The 24,540-nt window shown below is 41.8% G+C and overlaps 1 protein-coding gene across 6 annotated transcripts in view; it reads right to left on the reverse strand.

Moving 5' to 3' along the window:
- Nucleotides 1-797: 797 nt before the first annotated feature.
- The window catches only part of ARHGEF12 (Rho guanine nucleotide exchange factor 12), a 150,525-nt gene continuing 126,782 nt past the window's right edge, over nucleotides 798-24,540 (reverse strand). For all 6 annotated transcript variants that reach the window (XM_049611639.1, XM_049611638.1, XM_049611637.1 and 3 more), the window contains 14 exons: nucleotides 20,976-21,101; nucleotides 19,233-19,347; nucleotides 17,820-17,920; nucleotides 14,503-14,580; nucleotides 13,315-13,390; nucleotides 12,408-12,575; nucleotides 11,483-11,570; nucleotides 10,896-10,982; nucleotides 10,690-10,769; nucleotides 10,157-10,390; nucleotides 7,869-8,336; nucleotides 6,748-7,064; nucleotides 5,406-5,475; nucleotides 798-4,797 (listed from right to left, as the gene is read on the reverse strand). In XM_049611639.1, coding sequence (XP_049467596.1) covers nucleotides 4,787-4,797; nucleotides 5,406-5,475; nucleotides 6,748-7,064; nucleotides 7,869-8,336; nucleotides 10,157-10,390; nucleotides 10,690-10,769; nucleotides 10,896-10,982; nucleotides 11,483-11,570; nucleotides 12,408-12,575; nucleotides 13,315-13,390; nucleotides 14,503-14,580; nucleotides 17,820-17,920; nucleotides 19,233-19,347; nucleotides 20,976-21,101 — 2,019 coding nt within the window. In that variant the 3' untranslated portion in view covers nucleotides 798-4,786. The remainder of the gene's footprint in view (nucleotides 4,798-5,405; nucleotides 5,476-6,747; nucleotides 7,065-7,868; nucleotides 8,337-10,156; nucleotides 10,391-10,689; nucleotides 10,770-10,895; nucleotides 10,983-11,482; nucleotides 11,571-12,407; nucleotides 12,576-13,314; nucleotides 13,391-14,502; nucleotides 14,581-17,819; nucleotides 17,921-19,232; nucleotides 19,348-20,975; nucleotides 21,102-24,540) is intronic.

Raw genomic sequence — 24,540 nt, forward strand, 5'->3', positions numbered from 1 at the left:
AACAGGCATGCGTTTCCCTACCGGTTATGCTCATAAACACAGCCACAAGCACAAACAGGTTCATTTCTGCAAAGTACATTTGTGTAGTCTTCAGTTTTAGAAAGCTTAACTAAAAAATCCTACAAAATACTGAGCATTTTTTGTCACGCTTATTAGATCTATCAGCCAAATGTGCCCCTGAATGACTGAAAACTAAAGAATAAGTCGAATGATACCTCTGTGTCAAAACCAACATACCAAAAAGCCCAAAAGTTGAAATGGGGTCCATAAAAGCATAGAAATATTGCTACTTTAGGAAGTCCAGCACTGGGGATAAGAATGGTAATAAAGACACCATATTTTCATTTAGGGTGGCATTAAACCAAAGTCATTTTCAAGTGAACCATAAAAGCTGCCCCATTAATCCCACTGATTTATACATTTAAAAGATGGTTAAGATGACAAATTTTATGTTACATATGCTTTACAATTTAAAAAATACATACCAAAAATCATCGAACTGTACACGTTAAATGAGTGAATCGTGCGAAATGTGAATTATGTCTCAATGAAGCTGTTAGAGAGCAAAAGCACTGCCCCGGACGCTGCGGCAACACCCGCCGTCGGTGTCCTCACGGACGCTGGCCCATCACAGAGACGAGCTGGCTCGTCTGGCTAGTAAAGATGCTCTAACGAGCAGGAAGCTGCTCGACAGTCACTTGCCAGTAAGATGAATGAAGGCCTCCTTGGGGCCTCAACTTCTCTAATGCAACTCGGAGAAGACAAACCAAGAAGAACATAAATAAAAAGCCACATACTTGGTTCCTTTAAGCATATTTAATATTTGAACTCTCATTTTCTATTTTCCCAGACCCCAGAAAACAGAAAGTTTTTAGATGACCAATATTTTGTTCCAGAAACATACAGCCTTATCAGCTAATTCATAAAAGAGCTATTTTACAAAGGTACATCTGGATAATTAGAACAATAAAGTCTTTTAGGCATTTCAAAATGTGATCAGTAAAAATACATGATTATTAATAAAGTTCTTTTAAAGATAGTTCCAGATTTTTTTAAAAGTAATTTCTGTTAAAGAGTACATGATTGTATGGTGAACAAGGAAAATAAAATGTTCTAGTAGGAAGAGGCTTATTAAAAATAACCAATAGTGTGCACATTACAGTTACCACTTTTGCAGTACATCTGCTTAGCCATTGGCACCTGGAAATGGCAGACAGGGCTTCCTTCTACGAGGTACGTTGTTCTTCCACCAATTTATTATCAACACCATCAGTACCAGTGGGGAAGGCATACGGAACGAGGCAAAAGAAACTCTTTTCTCGAAGAAGGAACTATTTTGCAGATCAACGAAAGGGGTGGGTCAGAAAACAAACCAACAAAACAAACAAAAACAAAAAAAACCCCATGATTTAAAACAAAAATTGTAACAGGAGGGGGAAGAAACCAGCCAGCAGAAAGATGACTACACGGTCCTGACAATTTTGTATTCTGAGGTCCTCTGTACACAATTCTCAATGGTGCCCTCTGTGACGTATACAGAAGGAAATATTGACCAAAGCTCTAGCAGTTCAAAATAACATCATACACCACCTTCAGAGAAGACAGTTTCCAGTTTGAAATAGAGAAGCTCCATGTAATACACCAAATTTACCAACATCAAAAGAAAAAAAAAAAGTATGCAAGTAAAAGACAACTCACAGGAAGCCTTAATTATCTTCTCTAGCTTCTAAAAAGAAGAAAAAATAAGCTTTTCTCCTTTACTCTCACATTAGGTTCCCCCTCTTGCCTCCAAAAAAACAAATAAAAACTGTCTTAAACAGTGGTTAGAAGTTGCTTTGGGGAATGGGAAGCCAGGAAACTAATGAAATGTGCCTTCTTACGGTACGATAGAATAGTTACAGTTTAGGTTCTAAAAGCCAAGATAACTCAAGCAGTCCAAGTTGGCTGATTTTAAAGTATGTAATCATGATTTTAAATTATAGCACTTTGGGGGCTTGCTGATTTGCCTTGATTAACTCTGTTCTCTGAAAAGGAAGGAGACACTCCAAATGTAATTTGCCACTTAATAGCAAAGGAGCCATCAGGCCCACGAGAGAGAGCACAGGGTCACAGCAGGTCACTTGGATGGCTAAAGCCCAGCCCTCCTGCTCTGGGAAGGTTGCTGTGTTCACCACCCTTGATTCCAGCTTCTAGTCAGGTAACCTGGGAGAAAACAGCTTCGCTGGGGACCACTGTCGCTCAAAGACACTAGGAATATCTAATTCCATTGTCCTGAAAGGCAGATATGGTATCAAAGTAAAATGGCTGTGATTATAACGGCCAAAAAAATAAAGGTGTAGGAGGCAATGCTGGGAAGGAGGCGGGAGGGAGGTAGGCTGGGAGGATAAAAAGAACACACTCAAAATTGTGGAATCTTTTCAGACTCAGACTTTGTCTTGGGGCTTCATTTAAAAATCCAGATATGAGTTTATTTGGAAGTACTAGAGCTACGGTCAAAGTATTTTTCCAGTTAGCCCTGTTCCAAGGAGAGCTTCAACTGCAGGAAAAGCAAAGCCAATAGCTGTTAAGGGTGAGATACACTGGCTGAGCTAGAAGAGAAACCAAAACGCTGTTAACCTACAAAGCTTCTTGAGTGCTAGGGAATTACGGGATTACCCTGTACTGTCTGAATTTAAGATAAAAGTTCCATTTACAGTTCCCTTTCTCCGGATTAAGTGCCAGCTGATGACCCCGGTGTCAGGTGGCCACGGGCGTGTTGCCCTTTTGGTTGCGAGTGACGACGTCATCTCCAGCAGCACTACGTGATCATTTGGCTTTTCCACTCGCTTCTCTTAAGAGACACAGAAAGTTCAAGTCCCAAGCTTCACTTACTAGCTTCTGCCTCTAAAATTTTTAAGCCCACTCAGATTTAATTGATACTTGGTCTACAACTCAAAATAGAATTCTAATTTATAGATGAGGTCCAACAGTCCAAATTGGTCTACTTCAAAACATAGGTCAGATTTGAAAAAGGCAGGAAATAGGAATCTGGACTTAGATGAGCTTGTTAAATTGTAGTGGTGTTTACAAAAGCAGTAGGGAATCCTTACCGCTTGCGACGAGAGTGCGGGGGAAGAGTAAAATTACTTCCTGATTACCCACAGAGTTCAGAGGGCACTACTGAAATGAGCAGTGGAGGTACTCTTTATGTAGTAACAGAATTTGAAGACTTGACCCATGATTTAGCTTTAGTTGGCAAAAATACTCCAAAACACATATACCTGATGCACAAAGAAAACCACAGAAAGCCAGTATCACTGAAGGAGTTCTCAAGTTACAATTCTGAAACATTTACCCTCTGCAGGGGGCAGCCGATACTACAATTCATTCTAGAGCAGGCAGTTAGCAACCCCTTGCCCACGGTATCCAGTGTATGCTCTGGTCTGCAACTTTTAAGGTCGGTCATGCACCAGTGTGGAAAAAGCTCCGGCAGTGAAGTCAGAGGAAGTGCTTCGGGAGCTGGTTTGAGCGGCTCTGCCTTCTCCACCTCATCTCTCTCCACTCCACTCGCGGCTCTCCTTTGAACTCAGAGAGCCCTTTGGCACCCATCAGTGCAAAATTAATATTAAGAGTCAAACCTCCAGGTACTAAAATTTTACTGGCCTTATATTCAGCAGTACCCGTGGCTAATGAGAGCCATGGTTCAACTCAGTAGTGATTCAGTTAGATAACCTTCCCAAACTCTTTTCCCCGCTCCCATCCCCCCCTTCCTCAGCACCCCCACCCCTGCCACCATCTGAAGCATCTCCATTTGTTTGTTTTTACTTCCCGCTCAACCTGCAGGGATAATTTTACACAAGCGCCGAAGTCTAATGTATAATTATAAAAATGAGACAATACCAAGAATAGCAAATTTATAGCCAAGAAAATAAAATTTGCTTTCCTCTCCCTCCCAAATCTCTACCCTTGATAGAAAGAAGACAAGAAGAACACACCCATTTTCAAGTGCCTGCTCTTTAGTACACTGAGGATTTCTGTTAATTGGGGGTTGATCCCGGCTACAGAGAAGAGGTGCTCGCCTCACGTGGGAGGAAGCCCACCTGGCTCTCTGCCCATCTGGGTAGCACACGGCTCAAGTCCTCCGCACACGGGAGCGGAGCCACGGGCATACTATGCCTTTGAGGTGACCCTCAAAGATGACGCCCACTGGGCAGCAGAGGGCATGGAATACAGTTTAGTGGAAGCTAGATGCTCCTTGCTCCCCCTGCTTACTTCCCCCTCTCCTTCACCTCTCTACCCAACCTCCTAACACCTTATCCTGAACTCTTGGCTTCAGGAGCAACTGACCCTTGGGTGTACTAAATACAAAGGGCTAAAACTCTCACTACTGAAAACAAAACATGGCAAAATAAAAATTAAAATGTGCTTTCAAATACGGAATGAAGTCAAATAAATACATCTGATTTTCTCTTTTTCTTAAGTCTAAGTAAAATTTCATATCCTACACCCAAAGCTCTATACATTTGGTTTCTGTTGTGAATCAAAATGAATTTCCGATAGTGAGGAGAGCAGAGTGAGAGAACGAATACTCCCTCACTGACAGACCAGTGCAGCTGCCAGACTGTGAAGAACTAGTCCCGCTCTGGGCGCCCGGGCACATGGCTGCCCCGGGGGGGGGGGGGGGGTGGTTCACAGGCAGACCCTCTGGGACACACTCTTCTCTGCACCCACGGTGGAGCCAGGATGGGTGATACAAGGCCGACGCTCAAAATCCAACAACCTTCAGTCACCTCCAGGACACGCGGCTCTAACTTTTATCTGGGAAGAATAAAGACATGCGGAGATCCAATTAAGAAGAACAAATGACACTCAGAGAATACCGAGAGGTGAGGTCTGAGGGCACGGCTAGGTCTTTTGTTCACTGGATCAGAGCAGCCTCATTCGAAAGCACGTAAGCAGATGGGGACAAATCGCGTCACCGAGCACAGATCCATTTGCGGTCGCGGGGAGGCACCGCTCTGGCTGTCGGGACAGACGCCGGAGTACAGCCAGGCCCCAGGAGCACCAAGCCCCCTCGCAGCAGCACTGGCAGATCTCTAAGGAACCTAGGATTGCCCAGGCTTCCCACCGCCCTTTCTGCTTCTGTAAAGGTGAAGAAAGACGGGGGCGGGGGAACGGGGGAGTGTGCGGTGGGGAGGGACCGCACAGGAACCGATGGCCGCGGCTCCTCTCACAAGAGGAAGAGCACAGTCAGCAAATGGCAGCCTCTGCCTGATAGATGATGTCTGGAAACAAGCAGTTTTTTAAAGACAGGAGAGAAATGGAATCTCAGAAGGCTTCCACTTTAAAGAATAATAAATCATTTCATCCGATGTACTGTTCAGGCAGAATGATTCTAGAGTCTGGAGTCCACAATTTTCACATACCTGAGTGCTTGTCTGTGAGGGCTGATCCAGCCAGCCTTTGGCAAAGAATGTTGTAACTTTCCTCCACCTTCTGTAAAATAAAACCCATAGGTTTTCATTTGAACATCCTAATCTTTCTTTATGAAAACAGGAAAGAAAGCTTTTGCATATTACTGGTACATGCCTCTAAATGTCCACATTAATGTCGTTAACAATTTTGTTAGTGGGGAAGAAGAGGAAACTTCATTCCTGTAAAAAGCTTCTCCCTTGAGTGAATAACTTAAAACCTTCTCGTGTAAAGGTGATTCTCCCACCCCTAGAGTCACCCTGAAAATGGTCCCATAGGTGACATGAACGGTGGCAGAGCCAATCTGCCCACAATGGCCTAGGAGATATCTCATCAGCTCTGGGATGAGGGGAACACCGACCAAGTGAGGTTAAAAGAAAAACTAAGATGGGTGGCTCAGTCGGTTAAGCGTCTGACTTCAGCTCAGGTCATGATCTTGCGGTTCGTGGGTTCAAGCCCCGCATCAGGCTGTGTGCTGACCGCTCAGAGCCTGGAGCCTGCTTCGGATTCCGTGTCTCCTCCCTCTGCCCCTCCCCAACTCACACTCTGTGTCTCTTTCTCTCTCTCTAGAATAAATAAGCACAAAAAAATTTTGTGTGTGTAAATAAAGAAAAGGAAAAAGGAAGACCAGTCTTTAGCTGAAAGGCTAAGATCACTTTTTATATTGTCTGCAAAGTAATGAAAAAATGTTTGGGCTCTAGCAGTTGTATCTACTGATGACAGACTTTAAGATAAAGTCCCTTTCTCAGAAATTACCACCTAAGTCAGTTTTGAAATAGTGGCCCATACGGTGACAGCTTCAACTACCAACTCACAAAAATCCATTCATGTCCAGGTTTTCAGATTACGGGAGCCATTGGAGCCAATGTCTATGTGTCAAAGCGGCTGGGAAACTACTGACATCACCTAACGATTTGCAGATAATTAATAAGTGAAAGCATTTTCTAGCCTAGATTCATAACGACACAAACCCCACCTCCGTCAGCTTGCTATTCACATTTTCTCATGGAGGCCAGCCAGTCATCCCAAATATATTTGGGTTCTTAAACTTAGAAACCCAAACAAACACGCTGTCTACGGTGCTACAACCTTTTCCTGTTTTTGTGATCTGCAACCAGATAAACAGTGCTGATTTCGGCTTTTTATCCAGGTCTGTTCATGGATACTGGTCAAAGAAAACAGCAAATCTAGAACCTGAACAAGCTTACTGACATCAGCATGTCAGTTGTTCTGCACGCCCTCTCTGTTAGGTATGTTTCTTTACCCCAGCCACGAGGACACGGACATGTGAGGTACCTTTAAGTGTTCAAGGTCAGCCTCGATCTTACGAATGTACTCCATGATCTGGCTTTGTGAGTCTGCACAACAGGGGGGACTCTGGATCTCAAAACAGGAATCCTCCATAGCTCCCCAGCGCTGCTGGACCAGGAATTCCGGGGTGAACGGTGAGAGCGCCCCATCGGAATGGGCGTTCTGGGGAGAATGCTGCTGCTGGCCGGCAGAGTCCGTGGGGGGGGCGCCTGTCGTGGGCGGTGGGGGGAGTGAGGAAGCAACCTCCTCATCCGTGGAGCTCTCCTGCACCGCATCGTAGCCGTCAAGGATCAAATAGTTTCCTAGTGACAGAGACGGAAGAGCTCGATGAGCTTGGTGCCGCCATCCTCGCATCAAAAAACAGAGACGAGGGGATATGCTGACAACTTTCAAAGCCACTCAAGATGGAGAAGAGCCATTAACTCTCCGATCCTCAAGTTCAGTTTTAAGTACATCAGGGTCTTCGCACTTTGGCTTGAAGCTAAACTTAGCACACTTTCATGGCAAATCTCCAAAAAACTTCGTGTTAGTGTCTTAAAAGTCAAAAGCTGCAAACTGCAAAGTCCCCATATGATCCTGCCACAAGTGCCCTAGCCAAACAGTCCTCGTACCTCATGGCGCACCACCTTCTCCCTCACCCTGCACCTAGCCACCGCCAGACGCTTGCTCTTGCCCAGCGGCCTGCGTGCCCCCGCTCTCTCCTAGAGTCCTCTGCACCCTGACCCTGGTTGCCGACTGCCCTATCAATCTCTGCCGCCTCGGACTTATTTTTCCTCCTAATTCTTCTGTCTGACATCTGTTTACTCAGTTACCATTATTCTTTCCTCTCCTAGTACTTAAGCTTCCCAAGAATAGTGGATTTTTCTGTGTTATCAATGCCGTATCTCCCAGCACCTACGATGGGGTCTGGCATAGAGCAGATTCAGTCATCATTTACTGCATGAAAGATAAATGCTACACACACACACACACACACACACACACACACACACACACACGAGAATGCGTAGATACCCAAACAACATCCATCTCAGCACAGCACACAGCACAGTTAATGACATTCAAAATCAAAGTTTAAATGTAGTTTAAATGTGAAAGAAACTTGCCTGAGATGCGCAAATTAACATCCTCTTCCTTCTTAACCACTCCATCACCTTCTGATGGATTATCATCACTATGTGCTTCCCGGGCATCAAAAAAGTGCTCTCCACTCTCATCAAGACTCCCTTCTGGCTCTGCAGGAGGCATCTCTGGGGTCATAATCATGTGGTCCATTACTAAAATGTTACTTGCCTGGCTATCTTGGAATGCCAGTACCACTGAATCTCGTGGAGCAGAAGATTCAGTTGAAGTCCGTGGACTGTAACAAGTGGAAATGTCACCACTTTCAGTTCTACAGGACACCTGTCCTTCACCAGGAGGACAGGCCTTACTATTTTCAGAGTTCTGGGTTACACTGTCTGTCTGCACCCCGGAAGACGCTGTCCTGTATCTCGGGAAACGTGACCAGTCTTCCTGAGTGCTCTTCTCAGCCAAACCCAGCTGTTGTACAAGCAACTGCTTCAACAAGCCCACTGAAAGATTTAGGAGGGAGGAGAAAACACACATTCACAACAATAGCCTCAGACTGCCAGAATTAAATTCATCTGCGGAACTACCAATTATTTCAAAAAGTAAGTATCTTTTTAGTAGAGTCAAAATATTAATTTCATACCATCATTTTTTTTGTTTTGTATTGAAAAATGAGATAAAGCACCATCTAGAAAAGATTTAATATCAAACAAGACTTGAAAAGATGTAAGTAAGCCTTCTGAATGAGGAGATACTACTAGTACCATGCCTTTGTCTATTTTTGATTCCATGTAACCTGAATAATACCCCGAAAGTACTTTTTAAAAAGATGTTAAAAAGCTGTGTTATGCTAGAAAAGAAGCCCTGAAAGTTTTGCTTTTTCCAGAAGCCGACACTGTATACACAGGTGTTATTTTTTCTAATTTTATTACGACACACAGAACATTTATTTTATCATTTTATAATAATCCAAAGAATCTCCTTACATGGTGAAGAAAATAAAGTTGCCTTATAATAAAATTTAATTTCAATGATTTGGTAGCATGTATAGTTTCAAAGGATAAGAACATATTTATTAGTTTTTAAAAAATGACCTTACTAGTGGGACAGTGTTAGTCAAACCATCAGAAATCATTCTGACTGTCAGAATCAGGAGACTCTAGAATGAATTAGATTTTAAAGAACTTGACCAATTCCGTACTTTTCACTCTGGCTTAATTTCGATCTTGTTTCTTTAGGGAAACTGTCTCCATATAGGTCTGAGTCTTTGGCCCTCTGTCCCGCTCTACCTTCATTTCCCGAGAGATATGATGAATTCCTATGGCTCTGACACTCAAACCCATCTCTTTCTCTACCCTCTCCCCAAAGCTCCAGGCTTAAAACTCCCAACTTCCTGCTCGTCACTTCCTCTTAAATAGCTTGCCAGTTTTCAAATTGAGCCCGTAATCTCTGGTAAATAAAAAAAGGAAACGATAGGGTGCCTGGGTGGCCCAGTGGGTTGAGCATCTGACTCTTGATTTTTTTTTTTAATTTTTTTTTTTTAACGTTTATTTATTTTTGAGACAGAGAGAGACAGAGCATGAACGGGGGAGGGTCAGAGAGAGGGAGACACAGAATCTGAAACAGGCTCCAGGCTCTGAGCTGTCAGCACAGAGCCCGACGCGGGGCTCGAACTCACGGACTGCGAGATCATGACCTGAGCTGAAGTCGGCCGCTTAACCGACTGAGCCACCCAGGAGCCCCTGACTCTTGATTTTGACTTCAGGTCATGATCACAAGGTTGTGGGATCGAGCCCCGTGTCAATCAGATCACACTGCGCCCCCCTGTGCTGCGCCACCCTTCAAATTCGGAGGACTCAATCTGGTATTCAAGGTTCACAACAGCTGGCCTCAGCGTCCCACCTTCCACCTTTCCCACCTTATCTCCCCTGCCTCCTTGAGCTCACAGGGTCTACCTGCGGCTCTCTGAACACACTCAAGAGTTTTCTGCCTCTGTGCGTCTGGCCCTATCACTATTCTGATCTGTATGTTTTCTACATGCCTCTCTGAATCCTGCCCATTCTTCGAGGTGATAATCACATCCCCCTTGTTTCCTGATGCATCTCTCTCTGGTCACCACCACCAGATCAACTATAACAACCTGTACCGGTTACTTTAAAAGGTGGGAGGAAGTGTTCTATCATCTTCCCAACGAGATAGTACAATTCTTTAAGGGAAGAGTCAGAGTTTACACTTCCTTGGGTTCTCCCTAAATGGCTGCGTGGTACACGACACAACTCTGGCACTTCACAAACATCTGTGTTAGCTTATGAACAGCACTTACAATTCCTTAGTGCGTCCAAGGCCCACCGTTCTTCTGAGGCAGGCAAGTGCGGGTCTGGGATTGGGATTTGGTAACTTGCTCCAGCTTCCTGCAGAGTCCCATCTGCATGCCGCTCCTTAGCAAACTGTCTCTCAGCCACAAACAGATCATCTACCTCGGACTTCCCAGAGGCACCCAGTGAATGAGACTGAGGTTTTGACGATATCAAGGGAGACTCTAATCCCAAATCTCTGTCTGTTCAATGGAACAGAAAAAGTAGAATAGATCTTAAGCAAAACTTTTAACTTTCAATGTGAAGCATTCAGGAAATACTTGAAAAAATAACCACAAGAGTACAGAGATCATCTGCTGTTAAGTGAAAGACACGGCACTTGGAGCAGTGTGAAAATGGCACACGAAAGGCTCATAAGCGAAGTTTGTTAGAAGAAACGACTTATGCGAGAATCTGCAAAATCCAAAAGACGTAAAGGCTCTTTGCGTCTTAGTAACATTTAGACTCCACTCTTCCAGGCAAACCTAACAGATCAGTTTACCTGGACTCTGCAGACCAGGGACTGAAATGCTATGATGCTCCACTTTTAATTTTGGAGGTTCTTCTTCATCGTTGTCTCCTCTATGGAAGAAAGAAAACCATCTTTCAGCTTCACGAGTTGCCAAAACATCATTGTGACACGATGTAAGAATTAGCTATTCCCTTCCTGACGAAGTCAGTCCTACTGTAATGCAAATGCACACTCACTCGCAAGGTGGTGACTGGGGCAGTGGGATCGGCTTCGCCGACTGTTCCTTCACTGATGCGGCCATCCGGCAGATAAGGTCCTGCCAGCTGCAGAAGTTTGAGAAGGTTCCAAAATCCAAAAGTGAAAGGAAAAACAAACGCCCTTTAAATACACGCAGAAAGAAGTAACAACAAAAACAAACAAACCAGAAATCAAGCCAAGCCAACCCAACAAAAAACCCTACTTCTGCCAGAGAGTTATTTTTATTTTGGCAACGTAAGTAGACTATAAAAAATGCCATACCTTAAAGAAAAACTTAACAAACAGCGTTATGCACACACTGCCCATTAAAAACTTCACATGACACTTGTGAGAAATTTTCTTCAGAAAAAATACTTTCAAAAGAATAGAATCAAAATAAGAGACGTCAATCTAAAAAAGAACAGGTTCTTAGAAAAACATCTCTAAAAGAATACAGAGGAAGAGCTTCTTTCCATATAGTTTTTGGTTGTCAAACTACGATTACAAAAATGAAGTTAAGTTTATAGAATATTATATTCAGGACAATAAAAACCATTAGGGTAAGGTAGCTATATCTAATACATACACAGTCTTTTCAGAAACTGTCTGTGCCACCAGTTCATAAATTTGGGCCCCATTGTCCGACATGGAGATGACAAACAAAGCTTTGTTATCTGGAAGAAACAAGACAAAAATCACTCTGACGACATGAATGTGACCTATAGGGGCCATGAAGGATGCTTCTAGTGTCCTGATTTATTCTGCATCTTAATCTAGGTAAAGGTTAATGTGTTCACTTTTAAGCATGTTCGCTCTGTAAAAAATTGTTAAGCTACACGTTACGATTTTGTGCGACTTACCGTAGATGATGCTGTATATATTATATGTCAATAAAACAAAGACTATAAAAACCAGCACTGATTCCACAGTCACTTATTAGAAACAAGAGGTGTCGATATATCTAAATTACTGAACTGACTTTTTTGCATTTATTTTGAATTGCCCTTTTGCTAAACAGCTAGATGTTGGAGAAAAGAGGTCACCAATTTTTCTTGTCATGGCGGAACGAACAAGTTTTAAAAGGGATCTCATTGTTGGTACAGTTAACATATGACTTGCTGACTTAAACGGATTTCAAGTACCCCAAACTAAACCCATCTCTTCATCTTTGTTTGTTTGCGCTTTTTTCACAAATCAAAAAATACACCACTCTCATGAAAGCCTTTCGTTGGGATTACCTCTCAATTCTCCATCTTCGCTGGTGTCTATCAATGATTTGAACACAGAATAAAGATCAGAGTAGTGTGCAGAAAATTGCTCAGAGAATCTAGGCATCCCAAATAATTTGGGGGCACAAACTCTTACTTTGTCCCCAGTAAATAAATTTCATTTGTCTAAGAACATGAAAAAACCAAAACTCTACACCAGTTGGGCTACTTAAACAATACCGAACATCTCCTGTAACTGTATCATGAACCTGAAGCTTCCTGTCACTCTGCAGACATACTTGCCTGTTGCCACTTGTCGAACCAACACTGTGTTCAACTTAATGACAGGGCTAAACGTGTGTTTGCTATCAGCTGTGGATGCCAGAATCTTACTATGACATCGTAACACCAGTCTGTCATCCTGTTTTTGTAACAATACAAGAATGTCTTCCAGCAGCAACGTGTACAGATCTGGAAACAAAAACATAGAGGAGGTGATGAGTGCAGATACTGAGACGCGGTTTATAAACTTTTTAACAATTTGACACAGAAAATTTATTTCTGTTAAATCTAATACAGTCTAATACATGTTAAAAATTAACTTGCTATTGCCTTTTTTAGTTTTATTTTTAGGGGCGCCTGAGTGGCTCAGTCGGTTAAGCGTCCGATTCTTGATTTTGGCTCAGGTCACAGTCTCACGGTTTCATGAGTTCGAGCCCCACATTGGGCTCTGTGCTAATGGCCCAGAGCCCACTTCAGATTCTCTCTCTTCCTCTGCTCCTCCCCTGCTTGTACTCTGTCTCTCTCAAGATAAATAAACTTTAAAATAATAATAATATTAATTTTTATATTGTATTGACACACACGCCAATCTGTGACTGATGAGGAAAAAAAAAACACCACGGTTTCTCACCACAGATAGTTTGAAATGGAGCAGTTTAAAGAAAGCTTATTGGAAAGCTCATTAGAATACAAGAATGATGGAGACAGGGCAGAATCATGACAAACCTCTGCTTCACCCCAAATGAATATGTAATGTACTTCACATATAACAACACAGCATAAGCAGATCTGCAAAAATACGAGAGCAGCACTGCTCACTGCTGCAGCTGAAAACTGTGAACGGTCATCTCTTCTCTCGGGCATAAGGAAACTTTACTATTTTCTTCTTTCTTCCACTCTCCCCCATACTGACAGACATTACACCTACCAATAGTTTTATCCCGATTCACCTTCCAGACCAGTGGCCCTTCGTGAATCATCTTCCTTTTTGTTAAATCCAAATTCTGCCAAAACAAAGACGATTATACACAAATTATTCCCAAACATTTAGGGAGATCATATTCCATACAGTCGCTTTTCAAAAAATTCTTCACATAAAAGATGCCATTTACCTTCAGTATCATTATCGAGATCTATCAACTACTGACCATGGAATAAAGATCAAGTTAAAGTAAGCTGCATACAATCTCCTAAAAAGGGAAGAAGCATCTTGCAGGAAAATATTCAGGAGTGCTGTCTTATAAATCTCACACTAAACACATGACAGCAGCTTATGAAAATGATCCGCACTGGATTCGCAGCCCATCCCCTCATTTTTCTATGAATAACTAGATAAGGGGGTTGCCTAGCTTATCTGCAGGAGGCCTGCGAGTGCCAGACTCTAGTTCCAAACCAAGTTAAGGAAGAAGAGTACTCATAAAAAAGTCGAGGCGGTGATCAGCTTTGCTCTAAATATTAATAATTTAGTAAGAGAATCATCTTTTAGTCTAGGTAGCCCTAGAAAAATCCCACTGTCTGGAAGAGATGGGGCTAAGCATATTAAGCCTGCTTTTTGATAAGCTGTTATATAGGACATAAAAGTCTGATTAACCGGCCACCAAATACATCTGCCAAAAACCACCACCAAGTAAAACAGACCAAGAAAGATTAAAAATCCTAAGCAGTTACTTAACACAAAAGCCCCATGTAACAGAAATGGCAATTACTAAATATTTTACTACCATTCCTGTAATGGTTTCAACATTTATGCTTCTGAAGAGGTTCATGAAAAAATTATTATCTTGTTTTACTCAATAATCTAGAAAGTTCCCAGAGTAAACAGCCCTACTCCCATTCAGACTGTAAGAACGAAATAAAACTAAATTACTAATGTTCCCTTAGTCTCCTGCAAATTTCTCTTACAAAGAGTTCGTTTTACACAAAAGATTCCTCTAATGAAAGACTAAGCTTCACGCGGACCAGATGTTGCAAACGAAGAACAGAATCATAAATACAGACAATCTGTGATACAAGAACTCCTTCAGGTGATGGATGTTCCCACAGAGATGTTAATTACCTGCAAGGGCTTTAGTAAACTGTATTTCATTTTTTAAAGTATGATTAGACAATCCCTCACCCTGAGCTCTTCCACATTTGGGTACTCTGACAGCTTCAGATTGGAGGTATCGAGGCGACGCTGATAGTCTTCTAGGCGCTGCAAGTACGACAAGATGGAGCCAAGGTTACTGCCTTGCGTATCAATGACCTCCCTGTTCCTAAACCAAACGGACATCTTCTTACCTGTATTTTACAGAGCTCTCTGCAACACCGGACATAACCGACAGCTCACTTGTTCTTAAAACAACCCCTTCCTTCCACTGGCTCTGGAGACATCACACCCTCCTAGTTTTCCTCTTGCCTCTTTGGTTGTTCTTGTTCAATCTGCTTTCCAAACTCACTGACCTCTAACTAGCTTGTGGTTATTTTCTGAATATGTAACTCATGTACGTGGTACAAAATCCGAAAAGTGATATAAGACACACAATGAAAACGAAGTCTCACTCCAATCCTGTCCTGTCCTCTCGCCTCCTCAATCTTGATACCCAGTCTTGGGTAGCCTATGAGAAAAATTCTAAGCAAACGGAATATATGCATATGTAAGTATGCTTCTCTCTGTGCATGCTGTGTGTGTGTATATATCCTTTTTAAAAAGATATGGTAGCATATTAATATATTAATTACTCAAATGGTAACATTCAGATACACATGTGTACGTGTACGTGTGTGTGTGTGTGTGTGTGTGTGTGTGTGCGCATTACTCATCACTGTATCTTGGAGACTGTTCCACATGAGCACATAGAGAGAGAACTCACTTTTCAAATGGCCGTATGGTATTAAGCTCTATGAACGTACTATAGTTTACCCAACTACACTGACTGAAGGACATGTAAGTTATTTCCAATCATCTCCTATAACAAACAATAGTGTGATATAAAGGCCTTAAAACATATATTTTTATGGACATGTATAGATATATCTGTAAGATAAATTTCTAAAGGAACAACTGTTAGGTCAAAGCGTATGTGCATTTTCCCCCAAGATTACAAAATGTCCAAGTGAACAGAAAAGTCTGAATGTGTATTGTGAGCACCTATACACTCATTACTTACGTCCACAGTTAATATTTGCTGTATTTGTTTTATTATATGTCTGTTCATCCCTCTAGCTATCCATCAAGGCACAACACATTTTGAATGCATTCCAAAACAACTTACAGATGTAAGCACACTTTACCTTTAAACATTTTAGTGTGCATATCATTAACAAGAGTCAATATTTATTTATAGTTACTTTTTAAACATTTTTTTAAGTTCATTTATTTATTTTGAGAGAAGAGAGAGAGCATAAGCAAGGAAGGAGAGGGGGAGAGAGAGAACCCCAAGCAAGCTCCACGCTGTCAGCACAGAGCCCGATGCAGGGCTCGATGCCACCATGAGATCCTGACCTGAGCCAACATCAAGAGTTGGACGCTCAACGGAATGAGCCGCCCAGGCGCCCCTACAGTTACTTTTTTGAAGTAAAAGGTACCTGTGAGATGCACACACTTTAAGCGTACCTTTCCACAAGTTTTTACACATGTATGCCCCTGTGCAATCAAACTCCTATAGGAAACACTGCCATCACCTCATGTGATGTTCAGAATGTTCCCTCGTCCTTCTTCTTGGTTAGTATCTGGCCCCGCATCGCCAATAACAACCACTCTTTTGACCTTTTTTTCCTACCACAGATTAGTTGAGCCTGTTCTAGAAGTTCACATAAATCAAACTATATATATGTGCTCTTATCTGCTCTCTTTCACTTGGCATCATGCTGGTGAGGTTCATCCACGTTGTATCAGCAGTTTCCTTTCTTTTTATGCGGGTATTTATTACTCTAGTTTATGACTACACCACATTTGGCTTTATGCTAAAACACTCCTGTACAAATCTGTGGGCACATATCTTCATTTTCCCTGGGTAAATCACTAGGAACAAAATTGCTGGGTCAAAGGGTAGATGTATGAACGTATGCATTGTTAATTTAGGTACATATTGCCAAACTGCCCTCCGGAGTTTTATCATTTTACACTCCAAACAACACAATTGAAAGTTCCCGTTTTCCTACAGCCTCACCAACAGAGCCGTCGTCATAATTCAGTTCCTAAGAAATTACATCCAGGTCCACGGATTCAATTAACCTCTATATATACTCACAATCTTCCATTTTTATCTTCAGCGCAGTCCTCTTAGAGGTGGGTCCAGAGAGCCAACGGCACACCATACATCTTCACCTGATATTCCAAACTGAACTCCTCATCTTCCCTACAAATCTGGGGCCTTCTTCCCTCGTCCTGTCCACCCAAACGTGCAAACCAGAGACCTGGGATTTATTCCCACCATCGCACCTCCCTTCGAATCCTTCTCTAAATCCGTCACCAAATCCTGTTAGTTTTACCTTCCACTTCTCCAACTCTTGTACCTCTCGAGCCGCCGCGACCTGTCGTGAACTGCTGCAACAGACTGAGCTCCTTCATCTCCTCCCTGCGCCCTTCCACCCCTCCGCCACGGACCAGTACGAGTGACACTTACAAAGTGTAAAATCGGAACACGTCACTCTTCTTAGAAATGTCTGTAATGAATTCCTACTGCTCTCAAAATCAGAATCTAAACATGGTCTACAGGGCCCCGTGTGACTTGGTCCTGGCCTACTGTGCGTCCTTCTGTCAGCGCTCCGGCTTCACTTTGTAGGCAGGATCCACACTAACCTCATCTTTCAGTTCCTCAGACAGACCATGCTTCTTTTTACCCCAGGACTTTTGCACATGCTGCTCCCTCTACTTGTAAGGATGCCCCCTTCCATATTCTTTTGGTTGATTTCCACTCATTCTTCAGGGCTTGGCTTAAATGTCACCTCCTCAAAGAAGCCTTCTCTGATGGCTACCACCCAACACCCTCAAACCAGGCTCTCCCTGTACCCCAGCACTAAGCTATACACTCCTAGCACTCCAAATTCTCCCTCATAGCAGCTATTACATAAAATACTTGCACCACAATCTGCTCGGTACCTTCTTCTCCTGCCAGAAAGTACGCTCGATGTGGGCACTTACTTGACTTATTTACTTAAGCACTCTATACCCTATACTCAGCATACACTCAGGATACAGGTGCTCTAGAAATATTTGTTGAATGAACACATAAATGAAAGACCGAACAACTACAGATGCTCAAGAAAGCCAAATACAAAACTGATGCTCTACCACAGACTGAACCGGACCCACCTACTACGTGAAGAGCCAACAAATGCTCCATCTGTCAATTATGTCATGATAATTTCAATTATTATTTCACAGATCCCAGGTAACACTAATTTAATACTCTCCCTATGTCATCCTATATCTTGTTTTTCCCTTCTTACCTGCTTATTTTCTGCCTCCTTGACAGCCTGATTTACATAGTTTAAGATCTGACGACAGTGATCTGCAGCTTTCTTCACCTTCTCCCTTTCCATTGGCCATTCTAAGTATAGAAGAAAAATCCAAAATGTAAGATAAAGGAAGTCAGAAAAGAACATACATTTTACACACACACACACACACACACACACACACACATGTATATATATATGTATGAAGAGTTTGAATATTTTTATATCAGGCCAAAATCTACAGCAGAATCTCAATTCAGATAGCCTTTGGGCAGGTGAGATGTCTTAGGACAAATAAGCCCAAATTAAGCCCAAATTCAAGGAGCTGTGCATTAGTGTCAGCCCCACCGTGTTACATACTCCAGGGGGTGGGTCTCATTCATGCTGTAAGCTATACAAGTGGGACCCCTTCTCCCCCTGGAATCTCCCCTGAGGGCACAGCCTATGTGATTATGTCCAGGGAACCTGTTCAGCGATAACTGTTTAATGGTAACACTGAATTCAAAATAACTGCAGAAGACGTTTCTTTGAATTTGAGAATATATTTAAGGAAAGAAAACAGATTACAACATTTTATCATTAAAAGAAGATAAAATTCACCAAAATGTGTTGAGATTACATTGAGGCCTACAATGTAAAGAATGAGAAAACCAGAATATTTAAGACAACAACCCTCAGAACAACAGCCCACCTATCTGGAACAGGTGTGTTCCCAAATGAACGTGCATGAGTATTTCCAAGTTTTCAGGTACAGGAAATAGTTTGCAGAAGATTATTAATGAGAACTACGTGTGAGAGACTAAAAGCTCAACTCAGAAACTCAGACTGACCTCCTGTTTTTAAACAGGAGAGCTGGGGTTACAGCGCACTGCTGGGGCTTCATGGAGGTACATGTTAGATACACAGAATTTCTTTGCCCAGGATATGCCTTCTTCAAAGCAGATATGATGTATGCTAGAGGAAGGGCTGGTGCTCTCTGTAAAGCGCCAGATGTACGTTTTGTCTGTAAAGCACTGGATGACAAATATTTTACACTTTGAGGGGCTAAGTGGCCTTTGTCACAACCACTCAATTCTGTTTGGTGCAAAAGTAGTCGGAGACAATTTGTCAACAAATGAACGCTAGTGTGTTCCAATAAAACTTCTTTACAAAATATGGGATGAACCAGATTTGGCCCACGATCCATAGTTTGCCAAATGCTGTATTAAGAGCTACTAATGGAGCACATTAAATCAAACAGCCTAAAGAAGACTGGACTGAATCTTGTTAGGAAATGTTGCCATATTCTTTGGAAATCAAACCCTCGGACACCAGGACTCTGTGAGAGATTATTCAGCAGGACATGGGTTTTTTGTTTTGTTGTGTTGTGTTCCTAAGCTTTTTAATTTCAGTGAAATGCTGTACCTGTGTATTTGGCAATATTATCTAACAGAAGAGGGTACTTAGTAAGCCTCTGCATTTGGGTAGGAATGATATCCTTCAGCTGCAGACGACGACACAGCGGATTGCTCTCGGCATCCTAAAATTAAAGTAAAATAGGTGAATTTGTGATTCGTATTAGTTACCTTACATGTACCATATATTCATCATGTATGTGTCTACGACATCACAGTTCTGGTTATTAAACCAAGACTTAAAACATGGCAAGGTATAACACGGTCTCACTGTACTTCTGGCTTTCTCCTTTATTGACGTAATGGGGGAGGGGAGCCTTTATCACTAAGCCAATGGCTTCTTTCTTACCTGTTTAAGCAAAAACTGAGAACATCCATAATCAACTCTAAGAACTGCTTGTTTGTGATAAAAGTTTTATCTTTACATATTCAGGAAATCTAGTTACATTTTCCTATGACTGGCATTCCTACCAAAAGTTAGTTGGCTGATTTGGTATTTGCCATTCCAAAGTGGGCACGATGGATCATCAGCCCGGATATATACCAGCTCATCTCTAACAGGGCATCTGCAAACTTTTGAGTAAAGTGCCAGACGATAGATACTTAAGGTTTTGCATGCCGTCCAGTCTTTGTCACAAGTACTCAACTCTGCTGTTTTAGCACGAAAGCAGTCATAGCTAGCACGTGAATGAATGAACATGGCCGTGTGTAGTAAAGAGTTCTGAGACGGCCTTCTAGATTCCCATTCTCTGGTGCACACACCTGTATAATCACCTCCCCTTGAGGGTGGAAAGAACTTGTGAATGTGATAGGATATCACTCATATGATTAGGTTACTACCAGTTAACTTTGTATTGATCAAAAAGGAGAGTGACTCCTAGGCGACTCTGGCTTAATCAGAGGAGTCCTTAAAAGAAAGCTGTCAGAGAGACACAATCCTTCTGGCCTGCAAGAAAGAAAGGAAACAACTATCTTGTAAACTGCCTATGGGGCTGCATGGCAGAGATATGGGCATTCTCTAGGAGACAAGAGCAGTTTCTAGTCAACGACGACAGGAAGACAGGGGTCTCTGTTATACATTTACAAGGAAATGAATTCTGTGAACAACCTTGGAGCTTAGAAGAGGACCCCAAGTCTCAGATGAGACCTGCCGCTCCAGTTGATGCTCTCATTTCAGTCTGGTGAAAAAGCATGAAGAGAGGACCCAGCTAAATGACACCTGTACTCCTAAACCACAAAAACTGTGACATAATACATTTGCATTAAGTTGCTACGTTTGTGGTGATTTGTACCACAGTAAAAATCTACCACACTGTGTTCCAATAAAACTCTATCAAAACAGGTAAGAGGCTGGATATGGCCCGTGGGCCACAGTTTACTGACCCTTGATATATACCAATATCAACACCTCTGTAAGCATGACTGTGGTTACACTCTTCCCTGGCTAGTTATGAGCCCATTCTCATGTTGTGACCGTATTATGTCACCGGCGTACATGGGACACTTGCTGACAATATCTCCGTGGCAATGTGGACTTCTCTGTCAAGTATTTTAACCCTGATAATTATTCTTTATTATTTACCATTCCAACATCATCTTTATACTCTCCAATAATTTAAGAGATCATGTAGGACTTGCAAAAATATTAACATAATCCTTTTAAAAATCTTGGTCTGAGACTCCCCCCAGTTTATTCCATATTCCATAAAAAAAGCTGCATTATTTTTTTCCTTACATGACTCACTCAACTCACTTGCACAAAAGTCTGAAATCGGGAATCCTTTTTCTGACGAGACTTGATCATTTCCAGGGCAAAAGGTTGGTTACTGCAAAAGGTGGCAGCAGCGTGTTTCAACTTCTCCTCCCCTGGTCCGCTGAACTGTGCCGGGAATGCAAAGAACACAATAGAGAACGGCATATGGAGCCCATCTCAGGCCAGGCAAAATGAGAGACAACCACGATTCTTTCCACGTCCCACTAATTACTCTCAAAAGACAAGAAATGGAAATCTACATATGTCTGTGCGCTATCAATGCTTTCCCGTTACACAGGTCCGACCCTGATACAGCCAGACCTTTTCTGACCACGTTCCAATGTTTTCTTGCTCACAGGCTACCACAGCTTATCACTTGTTCAGTCTACGCCACTTCGACATGAAACAGAAAGATTGACACTTGGGAAATGTAAGACACAAAACACTTCAAGACTGAGATTAAAACTTGATTTCCTTATAAGCGGACCCCATCACAAAAATTGCTAACTGCTCTAGGAAGAAAAGCTGTGGGCTCTGGCTTTTTATGAAAACCCAGAACAAGTCATCAGTTTTCCAGTCGCAATAAAACTGAAACGCTGCTGCTTCATCCACACGGAGGGTAGAGGTCCATGCCTTCAACCTCTCTGGGGAGGGTCCCATGAGTCTATGAACCTCTTCTGCCAAAAATTACACCTTCTACTGATATTTTTAAATTTCTAAATTTAAGTTTGTATATATATTGATTTTAGGCTCTTATAAAACACCTAAGAAGTGCCTCACTCATATAGTCTTTCAATTATTTTTTAACCATCTTCATGTTCATAATAGTTGCTCTATAGTTTACAAAGAAGCTTTTCATATAATCTCCCATTTAAAGCCATTATTTCCAGGGGCACTTGGGTGGCTTGGTTGGTGAAGTGTCTGACTTCAGCTCAAGTCATGATCTCAGGGCTCGTGAGTTAGAACCCCACATTGAGCTCTGTGCTGACAGCTCAGAGCCTGGAGCCTGCTTCAGAGTCTGTGTTTCCCTCTCTCTCTGTCCCTCCCCCACTTGTGCTCTGTTTCTCTCTCTCTCTCAAAAATGGATAAACATTAAAAAAATTTTTTTTAAAAAATAAAGCCATTATTTCCAGAAGTTTGTATGTGAAGGTATTTTGTGAAAAATCCTTTTGTAGTGCATTTGTAGTTAAACTCAGGGTATCCTTTCTTCAATTAGCATACGTAGTACAATGTGAAAACTTTAATAGTTTGCTCCAGTGTCAATTGGTATTTTATTATAAATATGACACTTAACACATTGAAAGATGAGACTGGCAGAATTTTTGGTATGTTAGTCAATCAAAGTGCCATATATATACTAACAGCAGCTGGGTTTACAAAAGAAAGTAACATCCCAACCTCAAGTAGCTTTTTTCTTCTTACAGTAGTTGTCAAGTAGCTTAGTATACATAAGGTGATCTCAAGGGACCAATACCAGAAAAATACTCTCCGAGCCTGTTTTAAAAAATAGAGCAAATCTAAAGGCCTATTTATGATTTTTGCTTGCAGTATTTCTGGCCAATGCTTTGCCCTAAGCAAACACTTTGTACCTCATAGTTACTAACCAAATTGGTTAGTCCATTCTGTTTTTCCTTAGCTTTTTATAGGTACATCACAATGGTCAAGAATACAATTCTTCTGGGGCACCTGGCTGGCTCAGTTGGTGGAGCATGCGACTCTTGATCTCAGGGTCCTGAGTTTGAGTCTCATGTTGGGTGCAGAGATTACTTAAAAAAATAAAATCTTAAATTTTTTTTCTTAAGTTTATTTATTTATCTTGAGACAGAGAGAGAGAGCACAAGTAGGGGAGGGGCAGAGAGAGGGAGAGACAGAATCCCAAGCAGGCTCTGCACCACAAGTGCAGAGCCTGACGCGGTGCTCAAACCCACGAACTGTGAGATCATGACCTAGGCCGAGATCAAGAGTCGGATGCTTAATTGACTGCGCCACCCAGGCACCCCTTAAAAAAAAATCTTAAAAAACAAAAGAATATGATTCTTCTTACATGTTCTAAAATTAATTTTCTTCTGTCCCACTCTGTTAAGGGGTTTCTCTACCTTATTTGTACCATGTAGTAGGTTTATGCAGTCTAATGGACTATGGCAAAAGGACTGACTGCACCTCTGTACCTTATTAATGATAAATCTCACTTGGCACTTGGTGGCAAACACTACTTATATGAGATCCAAGTGAAACTGCATAGGAATCAAGATTGGTATCTTAAGTCCACATGACTTAAGCTTTTAAGTCCAAATTTGACATGAAAATTGATGCTTTACCATGTCATACTATGGATTTTCTGTTTCAAGTTGAGTAGTGTGCTGCCAAGCCAAGAGAACGCGGTTGCAACCTTCACTGTCACCCTGAGATCAAGGAACAAAACAAGCCACACCATCACAAAGTAGTTGTAAAGTGAGTTGGGTTTTTCAAGGACTTAAATCTCCTTAGTAACAATAATGCCAGAGCAGGCCTTGTGAGAAGATGGTTTGGAAAGTTGAGTAAATGCAAGATGAGACCGGATTGTGATTCTGCAATTTTTTCTAGGAGTCAAGTGGCCGAGAGAAGATCTACTATTGGATTAGTAGATTCTGAGCCATGATCTCACCATCAACAAAAGCAGTATGATGGACATTGTTTTAGTCAACTTTCTAGTATTTAATTTTTTAAAAACTTATCATTGTAGAGTTAGCAAAATCTTGTGGCATTTTTTCGAGCCCTCTGCATAATGACGTAAAATAAGTTTCTGTGGGCGTATCTAACCAGTTTCTGTTCAACTTGGGTTAACATTTTGAGAGGAGGATCATATACTTTACTATTATCACAGCCTTAACTATAGTACTTTCTTTAAAAGTTTGGATCAAATTCACTTTCCCTTATGAAAATTTTCTCTATGTCCGAGTTTGGGTCTCCCTGCTATTTCTTCCCCTAATAACCTGTCCTCTCCCTTTTTTGTAACTCTTAACACACTCGGAAGAACTAATGACTGTCTTCCCAGGGACTGTAAGCTCCACCCAGGCAGAGGCCATGTCTTCTTCGACTGCCACTGTACCCCTAGCATCTAAAACAGGGTTTGGCTCAGAAGTACATACTGTGGGGTACATACTCACAGAGTCGGACAGAAAAACAGAACAGCTATGAAACAGCTATGACAGTCTCTGAACTCTTTCCTTACACTGTAAATAACTGTCACTTCTTTACTTCTGTGATGGTAGCTCTGGATCTACAATTGTTTAATGTCTTAGAGCACGATTCTGAGACCTGGACAACAGAAGACGGCTAAAATTTTACATTAGTTAAATTATTCTTATCAAGAGTCACTTTGCTATTTGTTAAAACACAAAGAATATCTTTGATGAAAAAAGAGCACTTAATTTGAATGAGCACCTTTTCTAAGATATTAACAACAACAAAAAACTGATATTACCCAAGAGAATACATACTTGGACCCCTTTCATCTTTACAGGAGCTTTGCAACATGGATGAGTTTGCAAATTTGCAGATTAGTTACTCAACCCTGAATGTGATC

This window comes from Panthera uncia, chromosome D1, assembly GCF_023721935.1.
Source record: "Panthera uncia isolate 11264 chromosome D1, Puncia_PCG_1.0, whole genome shotgun sequence".
NCBI classification, from domain to species: domain Eukaryota; kingdom Metazoa; phylum Chordata; class Mammalia; order Carnivora; family Felidae; genus Panthera; species Panthera uncia.